At 41.1% G+C, this 10,184-nt stretch overlaps 1 protein-coding gene across 1 annotated transcript; it reads left to right on the forward strand.

Annotated features, from left to right (window-relative positions):
- The first annotated feature begins 630 nt into the window (after positions 1 to 630).
- LOC115147332 (prostaglandin E2 receptor EP1 subtype-like) lies at positions 631 to 6,971 on the forward strand. The gene is made up of 5 exons (XM_029689522.1): positions 631 to 1,055; positions 3,712 to 3,839; positions 4,055 to 4,615; positions 4,991 to 5,251; positions 5,569 to 6,971. Exons 2-5 carry the CDS (start codon positions 3,753 to 3,755, stop codon positions 5,845 to 5,847), a joined length of 1,188 nt encoding a protein of 395 aa, XP_029545382.1. The 5' UTR covers positions 631 to 1,055; positions 3,712 to 3,752; the 3' UTR covers positions 5,848 to 6,971.
- Positions 6,972 to 10,184: the final 3,213 nt, after the last annotated feature.

The raw sequence follows: 10,184 nt of genomic DNA on the forward strand, positions 1-10,184 counted from the left end.
TAATTACATGCTGTGTATTTAACCCTCTGTTTCCCCTCATGTCCTTGTCGGAGATTGTTTGTGGTTATGTGTTCGTGTATTTTGTATAGGTGTGCGACGGGTTAGCTTACCCATGTTTATCTTTAATGTATGTTGGTTTCTTGGAGTTTGTTTTAATATAATTAAACTACTCCAGTTCCACCAAGTTGATTTCTCCTGCGCCTGACTTCCCTGCCACTTACACACACACGACAATGACACACCTCTTATAATGATGGGTTATAGACCATATGTTCATGTAATTTTTACTGAGCAATAATGATCAAATTAATCAATAATGGCTATTTAAAAACAACCAAATATTTAGGTATCTGTTTTAAACTATAGATGTTTGGCAGCTGGTTATTGAAATGCTATTTGAGTTATTATTTCCTGAACCATGTATGTATATACAGACTGATATTCAAAAGTAATGTGACTCACATTGGCTACAGTAGCCTAGTATAACAGTGACCGTAAAACGTACATGTAAACATGGACAAATGACATGAAAAAGTGTTCTTCTATGTCTGAAAATAATATGACTTAAAATTGACTCACGGGGCCGCCCATGGGCTACCTATCCTTTAGGACACCGCGCTATATAAAACGCTATTGAGAAGCACGAGTCAGAGAACCTCCGGTACAGCCTATCCGCAGCATTGGAATATTCCACGCGCTCACTCTCCTGGTCATGAAACTCCAATAAACGGAATTAAAAGCGATGAAGGCAATTCTGTTGGGAAGTTGTTGAACATTTGTTTTCCGAGAACAATGGGGAATATTAACTCAGTGTCATCATCCTGCCGAAGAGATATCATGGAACAATGGTTCTTCTTTTAGAGTACTTTTATTCTGCCCCAGTCGATTTAGGAAGACTTTGGTGAATGTGTTTCGTTTTCAACGGTTTCTTTGGATTATATAGATAGATACCTGTATATCTTTCTGGAATCTGGATTTTGAATAACACCGCGGACAATTCCGTTAACAGGGTGGACATCACAATTGACTGGAATTATTCATCCCAATCTGTAATGGTAATGATTATTCATTAAATATTTTCTTATCATAATTATGATGGCTTTTTGTGTAAGGCAACAGTATTAATAAAGGGTAACCAAATGGACAGCTTTGGAAAAAATAACCCTCAAAGAAATTATGCTAAGAATGTTTCAGAGCCACAAAGACATGTCAGTGGTATGTAAGGCATGGTAGTGCATATTTAAAATAGCTAAACACACCTTGACCTCAATAATAATTACAGGTTGACTCGATAAGGTAATAATTTGTCATTTAGTAGGGTGATTAGGATGATAGTGACAGGTCAATCCAGAAAATGTCTTTGGATGTTTTCTGATTCATCCTCAGTGACTTGATACTAAACCTATTTTAGTTTAATTTACAGTAAGGGTGAGCTGTGCCTGGAGAACTGTTTTCCTCAAGTTTAGTGAGTATGTAGGTCTATTCATGACACATATATGCATTCATATTGAATGCACCACCTGTTGGATTTTTTTTTTACTATAATAGAACAGAAAACAATAGAATTGAGTAGAATAGAATAGCCTATTTATTCATTGAGTTGGGTAGAATAGCCTATTTATTAATTGAGTTGGGTAGAATAGCCTATTTATTAATTGAGTTGGGTAGAATAGCCTAGTTATTAATTGAGTTGGGTAGAAAAGCATAGTTATTAATTGAGTAGAATAGAATAGCCTAGTTATTAATTGAGTTGGGTAGAAAAGCATAGTTATTAATTGAGTAGAATAGAATAGCCTAGTTATTAATTGAGTTGGGTAGAATAGCATAGTTATTAATTGAGTAGAATAGAATAGCCTAGTTATTAATTGAGTTGGGTAGAATAGCATAGTTATTAATTGAGTAGAATAGAATAGCCTAGTTATTAATTGAGTTGGGTAGAATAGCATAGTTATTAATTGAGTAGAATAGAATAGCCTAGTTATTAATTGAGTTGGGTAGAATAGCATAGTTATTAATTGAGTAGAATAGAATAGCCTAGTTATTAATTGAGTTGGGTTGAATAGCATAGTTATTAATTGAGTAGAATAGAATAGCCTAGTTATTAATTGAGTTGGGTTGAATAAGCTTGGCAGCATATATCACCTCTATTAGTGACATTAGACCACTGAATAAAACAGACAAATCTGTATTAGAAACATAGCCTCTGTACTGTCTGCCACATCAGTACAATATAGACACACTGTTGAAACACAAACATGTGTGTAGAGTTATCAGAAATGCGTTTTTGCTTAAGATTTATTGCTTGAAAGTCTACTTTTACACCAACGAACACAGACCATTTGAGGCGGTTTAAAAATAACCATCACCTCAATGTAATGTCCATGTTTCCATGCTTCCCAAAAACAAGTGTTAATGTGAGGAAACCATTTTGTCAAGAGAGAGAGCGAGAACGTGTGTTGCCTGCTGCCTCCCTGGTCTAGAATAGAGCCTGAGGGATTGAAGCTGCTCATGGAATGTGTCTCAATAGTTGTGTGCTTGTCAACAGGGAACTGTTATAACTTGCCCTTAGTTCTAACCCTTCAGTGGCATATGACTAATGTACAACAGATTGTGTGATACAACAGAGAGTGTTTCAGCAGAAAAGTCATTACACCAGTGTGTGGAGACAATGCAGAATGGTTGTGTCTATATTTGTGTGCAGACAACCTCTCAGTTGTATCACGCAAATATCAGTTGTATCACAACTATTGTGTCAAATGCGTTGTATGTCAATTGTACAACCTTAGTGTGAATAGAGCAGCTGTTTTGTGGGATTAGGTGGAAGCTGTCCCTAACCGCTGATACAGGATCAGATATTGTTTAATGGTTGCTTAATAGTTATGTTTGGGAATTGGGATAGAATGAGCTGATCCTAGAGCTGTGGTTAGTGGTTAGGTGCTATTACCTCAAAAAAACATTTAAAATAAATTAAAATCATTATTCATCATGTACACAGTTTACAGCAGGTATAAAAGTTTAAGTGAAATGCTTGCGTGATAGACGCTTAACATTGCAGTACAATATCAATAAAAATCTAAAGTAAATACAAAATAATGAGTAATTAGAGGAAGGTAGTATGCATAGTAAAACTGATATGTACACAATAGAATATACAGTATAGATAATGAATGTGTTATGTCAAGTATGACTGTGTTACAAATATAAAGTGGATAGTGTCTTGGTTGCGCAGTTGAATAAATGGTATATAATAGAACAGCAGTGTTGTGTGTGTGTGTGTGTGTGTGTGTGTGTGTGTGTGTGTTTATGTGTGCTTCTGTGTTTGTGCTTGTGTAAGGGTTGGATGTGTGGAGAGTCAATGCATACAGTCTAAGGTACAGATATTCTCTGAGGTGCAAATAGCTATTTTTGTCAAGTTTAAGTTTAAAGGGGCTTTAAAGCATATTCTATATCTATGTGGGTTAAATAGTATAGAGAACTGTGGTGTCATTCATGAGTTACTCATCCTCGTGATATTTTATAGTTAGTAGATAGCTAGATAGGGAAGAAGACATGTGTTGCTGAAACTTGAGAGTCTGAATTCTAGTATTGACTGTGTGTGTTTTCCATTTATATTGCCACCTATACGATGACCCCATTCCCCCATGTTACTTACAGGTCATTGAAGCCTGAAATACCACTATAATCATATTGTCTCTCTCCTTCTCTTCTCAGCCTCTCTCAGTGATGGGGTTCCTGACCTTCAAAGCCCAGTGATGCTAGCCATGAATCACTACAACTTCTCCGGGCCCCCTGGGGCCCTCGACCCCCTCTCCAACCTCAGCCAGTGGGACACGGAGATGGTAGGTAGGCCAGATATTAGAGAAGTGGAACAGTAACCGGAAGGTCACTGGTTAAAGTCCAGGGGGCCAGAACTAGCTAATGGAGGGAGGCTGGTTTCCCTTCTGTGCGTGTGTATGTGTGATGTCCGGTGGGTTGGATAACATTAGACAGCAAAAAGACACAGTTCAGATTGTGATTGGACATAAAGTTGTATTGTATATTGCATATTGTATAGGTGGAAATGGAGAGTCTGGCTCACCTGGGGAACCTCACCTTGGACAAACCTATATCCGGAGGCCCGATCGCAGCCGCTCTCTCAATGACCCTGGGCGTCATCTCCAACATCGTGGCCTTGTTCATCCTGGCCAACGCCTACTCCCACCAGCGCCGACGCTCCAAAGCCACCTTCCTCCTCTTCGCCAGCTCCCTGGTACTGACAGATGTTTTTGGGCACATCATCCCGGGAGTGCTGGTCCTCCGGCTTTACCACTCCGGAGGGGTGTTCCCTGAGGCGGCTGCCGCTTCCTCAAACGGCTCGACCGACCCCATGTGCCAGTTCCTAGGTGGATCTATGGTGTTCTTCGGCCTGTGCCCGCTCTTCCTGGGCTGTGCGATGGCCGCCGAGCGCTGTCTGGGTGTTACGCAGCCGCTGCTCCACTCCTCCTTAGTTACCACCACCCGTACCAAGCTGTCCCTCTCTGGGATCTGGCTGGTGGCCCTCTGCGTGGCCCTGCTGCCCTGTTTCCAGCTGGGGTCATACACCTACCAGCACCCCAACAGCTGGTGTTTTATCAAGGTCAGTAGCCAGCAGGGCTGGGGTCAATTCGAATTCACAGCTGTCAGTTCAGAAAGGGATTTTAATAAAAAATGTAAGAAATGGAAAAACGTTTTTATGTATTATTTATTGATTTAATTACATTTGAATAGACCCCAACCCTGGCAGCCAGATACTGAGCTCCCCTAATGCTTTAGGTTGAACATTCTCAAAGTTCTATGGCAGTTATTTAAACAATGTGACGTTTAATAAATCTGCCTACCACCATTAAAGTGAATGGGATTTTTTTGGAAGCACAAAAAGCTTCATAGAAATAACACTAGTGTACAATATGACAGGATAAAGTACAGAGTTATATACAACAACGACTAAATGTCTGTCTTCTCCTTCATCAAGGTCTTAGCTAACGACACCCAGGAAGCGGACGTAGCCTTCGTTACGCTCTTCTCCGGGCTGGGCCTGACGTCGCTGGGGGTGGCCCTGGTGTGTAATACCATCAGCGGGCTGACCCTGGTTCTGGCCAGGCTGAGACGGAGGCCCTCAGGCTACTCATCGTCCCACAGCCACCGCTCAGTGGCCAAGAGCCACGATATAGAGATGGTGGTGCAGCTGGTGGGCATCATGGTCACGTCCTGTATCTGCTGGAGCCCTCTGCTGGTGAGTGGGACAATCGCTGCCTAGGTCATGAACAAGTGTAGATGCTGATGCTACTGATTCCATCCACCACACCATGCCTATTCCCTACACCCGCTACACATCTAGAAAAAAGTCACCCAACAACAAAGACTGGCCACAGGCCCCTTCAGTTTGATCCATTTGTACACTGAAAATACACAAGATAGTTTATTTTACACATAATTATTCCAAAAAAATTGGAATTAGGCTGTCAATGCCCCATCAAAAAAATAGGTTGCATGATGCTGCTGGATCAAAGTATAACAGTGAACAATTATATCTCTTCTCTTATGCCCCAGATCTTCGGGCTCATGTCAGTGATGCGCTCCTATAGGGGCTCCATTGATAAAGCTGACATGGCCACCTACGAGACGTTGAATTTGATGGGCGTGAGGTTGGCTTCCTGGAACCAGATCCTGGACCCCTGGGTCTATATCCTGCTGCGTCGGGCCGTCCTCCGCAAGATCTACCTCATCACCAAGCGCCAGGCCGATTTGAAAGGGAGTGTGCTCCGACGCTGGGAGGGGAACTCGTTTCAGAGCAAGAGCTCGGAGAACAATCCCGTTAACAGGATATGAGATCATAACCAAGCACCAGGCCGATGTGAAGGGGAGTGTGCTGCTACGCTGGGAGTGGAACCCCTTTCAGAGTAAAAGCTTGGAGAAGAATAAGGTCAACAGGATATGACTGTGTGACTAACGGTGTTCGAGCGAGTGCCAGAAGAAAACTGCATTAGCCCGCTAAGCTAAAGCCTAGTATTGACCATGGAGCCAAAGCAACTCTTTAGGTCTCAGGCAAAGTTACTCATCATGCAGCGAGCGTGGTCCTTGGTACTTTGTGGTGGCCACCGACAGAAAAAGAGGGCATTTCTGTTGTCACGTATAGTGAAGGATACGATGCTCTGAAAAATGAGGATGTTCTTCAGCCATGGCAGTATCTCTTAATCTTCTTCATCACAGTGACTGGCAAGCTAAGATCATCCTCCTTTGGATATCTCTTAAATTAAAACTAGGAATTGAGTACGGACATACCCGGTGTCCGAGTACGGTCTATTGGACCAGTCAGTCTGCATTATCCCACTGACGGATAGTTGGGAAACACATTATCGAAAGGACCGAGGGTTGGGAAACACATTATCCAACAGATGGAGAGTTGAGAAACACAATACCCCACAGATGGAGAGTTGAGAAACACACTTGCATAGTGAGTAGGTCAAAGGCTTGAAGCGTATGAAAATGTGCAGCTATATCAGCACAGAGGTTCATCTGAGAGATCAGAAGGTCAAAGCCTAGCTACATATCTTCATGAATAGAATGTAACGCAGAAAAATATCACAATTCATTCAACCGATTGGATCTCATTTGTGGAACGTTACGTTTGATTATTCTGGAGTCTGTTGGTTAAGGTTTAACAATTACATTTTAACATCACCGATGTCTAACGATTCCAGAACGATTCCAAAAAGACTGAGTTGTATGCTATGTAAATGTTATGCTAAGATTAAGATCGCTTGTTAAGTAAAGGGAGAACTATGATTTTTCCTGAGCTTCTGATGTATAAAAATGCTACTTCATGTCAAATATTGTACAAGTTATAAATATTTATTGCTTTTCCTCAATTCTCTGGGGACATGTAAAGAAGTTATGGAATGTAAAGCAATTGAATGTGATGAAATAAAGAAGAATGTTTTGACTGAATTAGATACCGTTGTTGTCCTTTTTTTTCTCCTCTCCGCCAAGGTATTAAATACAGTATTACAATAATACAGAATGTTCAAAGGGTGTACAGTATCCTGAATATATGGCGGGAAAACACACGATGCAAAGAAATCAAATGGTGTAACTGAGCCCATTCTAGTAAACCGTGACTATTATGCTCAAGTCAATATTCTTCGATAGGAAACTGAAGATTAATGCTGCAGCCTGCTTACCGCCTACGTAGTTCTCTGAAAACTTTCCTCTCACATAACTGTATATTTGACACAGCTTTTAAATCATACATTTGGAGAAAGGCCAAAGTCAGCAAAACACCAAATTCCCAAAACACATGCAACAACACAAGCCAACCCAGCAAACCAGGACTGAGGGTCATCATAACACCTCATAAAACATCCCTGTTCAGTTCTAAGTCCAACGCTTGATTTATTTATTTCTCAGGGCCCTTGTCTACAATTCATATATTCTGTCTGACTTGGTCTTTTTTTCATTCAAATGATAAGATGCTGGAAACTATGCTCGAAATGTGATTCCCATGGGACAAGAGCAAGAAAGGAATGCTGGCTTAGAGTAAGTAAATTAAATAGCAAATTATATCGACCATGGCAGTCAATAAATAATACTCATAGTTCTTTCCTATAACATTTTTGACTCCAAGCCACACTGAATAAAATTGTGGTAGCCACATATGTATAGTTGAAGTCGTAAGTTTACATACACTTAGGTTGGAGTTATTAAAACTAGTTTTTCAATCACTCCACAAATTTCTTGTTAACAATCTATAGTTTTGGCAAGTCGGTTAGGACGTCTACTTTGTGCATGACAAAATACATTTTTCCAACAATTGTTTACAGACAGATTATTTCACTTATAATTCACTGTATCACAATTCCAGTGGGTCAGAAGTTTACATACACTAAGTTGACTGTGCCTTTAAACAGTTTGGAAAATTCCAGAAAATGATGTCATGGCTTTAGAAGCTTTAGATAGGCTAATTGACATCATTTGAGTCAATTGGATGTGTACGTCAAGGCCTACTTTCAAACTCAGTGCCTCTTTGCTTGACATCATGGGACAATCAAATGAAATCAGCCAAGACCTCAGAAAAAAATTGTAGGCCTCCACAAGTCTGGTTCATCCTTGGGAGCAATTTCCAAATGCCTGAAGGTACCACGTTCATCTGTACAAACAATAGAACGCAAGTATAAACACCATGGGACCACGCAGCCGTCAAACCGCTCAGGAAGGAGACGCGTTCTCTCTCCTAGAGATGAACGTATGTTGGTGCGAAAAGTGCAAATCAATCTCAGAACAACAGCAAAGGACCTTGTGAAGATGCTGGAGGAAACAGGTACAAAAGTATCTATATCCACAGTAAAAATAGTCCTATATCGACATAACCTGAAAGGCCGCTCAGCAAGGAAGAAGCCACTGCTCCAAAACCGCCATAAAAAAGCCGGACTACGGTTTGCAACTGCACATGGGGACAAAGATCGTACTTTTTGGAGAAATGTCCTCTGGTCTGATGAAACAAAAATAGAACAGTTTGGCCATAATGACCATCGTTATGTTTGGAGGAAAAAGGGGGACGCTTGCAAGCCGAAGAACACCATCCCAACCGTGAAGCACGGGGGTGGCAGAATCATGTTGTGGGGGTGCTTTGCTGCAGGAGGGACTGCTGCACTTCACAAAATAGATGACATCATGAGGCAGGAAAATGATGTAGATATATTTAAGCAACATCTCAAGACATCAGTCAGGAAGTTAAAGCTTGGTCACAAATGGGTCTTCCAAATGGACGTTGACCCCAAGCATACTTCCAAAATAGTGGCAAAATGGCTTAAGGACAACAAAGTCAAGGTATTGGAGTGACCATCACAAAGCCCTGACCTAAATCCCATAGAAAATTTGTGGGCAGAACTAAAAAAGTGTGTCTGAGCAAGGAGGCCTACAAACCTGACTCAGTTACACCAGCTCTGTCAGGAGGAATGGGCCAAAATTCACCAAACTTATTGTGGGAAGCTTGTGGAAGGCTGCCTGAAATGTTTGACTCAAGTTAAACAATTTAAAGGCAATGCTACCAAATACTAATTGAGTGTATGTAAACTTCTGACCTACTGTGAATGTGATGAAATAAATAAATAATTCTCTCTACTTTATTCTGACATTTCACATTCATATAATAAAGTGGTGATCCTAACTGACCTAAGATAGGGAATTTTTACTAGGACTAAATGTCAGGAATTTTGAAAAACTGAGTTTAAATGTATTTTGCTAAGGTGTACATAAACCTCTGACTTCAACTGTATCTCCACCAGTTTGGATATCTCAAATAACACCTGGCTGCCACCTACTATAGGCCTAGATATGGCCTAGATATGGCCTACAGTAGGTGGCAGCCAGGTGTTATTTGAGATATCCAAACTGGTGGAGAGAGTGCTGGGTAAAGTGAAGGCTGTGAGGATCACGAGAGGCTTGTTTAGATTTGTTGTGCTTCTGCGGATCAGAAGGAACGTGCGTTGCGTCTCACCCGATTTGATAAGTTTGAAGTGTCGTGTGTGTCTCTTCGGAACAGGGCACCCCTCAAGGGGGTTATATCTGGCATCTCGTGAGAAGTCGATTTTGAAGAGATTAAAAATATTCCTGGAGTGATTGATGAATGTCGGATGAATCGTGTGAATGGTGAAAAAGTGAAGAGTTTATCTGTTCTTTTATTTGTTGATATGGAGTCTCTCCCTACTCAAGTGCAGTTGGGGTATATAAACTACAGAGTCACAGCGTTTATCCCAAGACCAATGGAGTGTGACCATTGTAAAGCTTTTGGTCATGTTTCAAGCATTTGCAGAAGGGAGAAACCGAGATGTCCAAGTTGTGGAAAAGATCATATCATGTGTTTTAAAAGTAAGGAAAATGTGACATGTTGCAATTGTGGTGGGAACCATGAAGCCACATTTTTCGATTGCCCTACAATGGTGAAAGAGAATGAGGTGGCCAAATCCAGGGATGTCCAGAGTATTTCATATGCAGCAGCTGTTAAAAGGGTTGAGGGTTTTAAAGGTGCTCCTGAAGAGTTGATGGTGGTAGTTAGGCCTTCACTGGAGGCTGCAGGGGTTGCCTTTCACCAGCAGGACCTGGCATTTAAAGGTTAAGAAGGTGGCCTTCATAGCTATGGTAATTAATGGCACTGCCAAGGTGGAGAG

This window comes from Salmo trutta, chromosome 14, assembly GCF_901001165.1.
Source record: "Salmo trutta chromosome 14, fSalTru1.1, whole genome shotgun sequence".
Taxonomy (NCBI): domain Eukaryota; kingdom Metazoa; phylum Chordata; class Actinopteri; order Salmoniformes; family Salmonidae; genus Salmo; species Salmo trutta.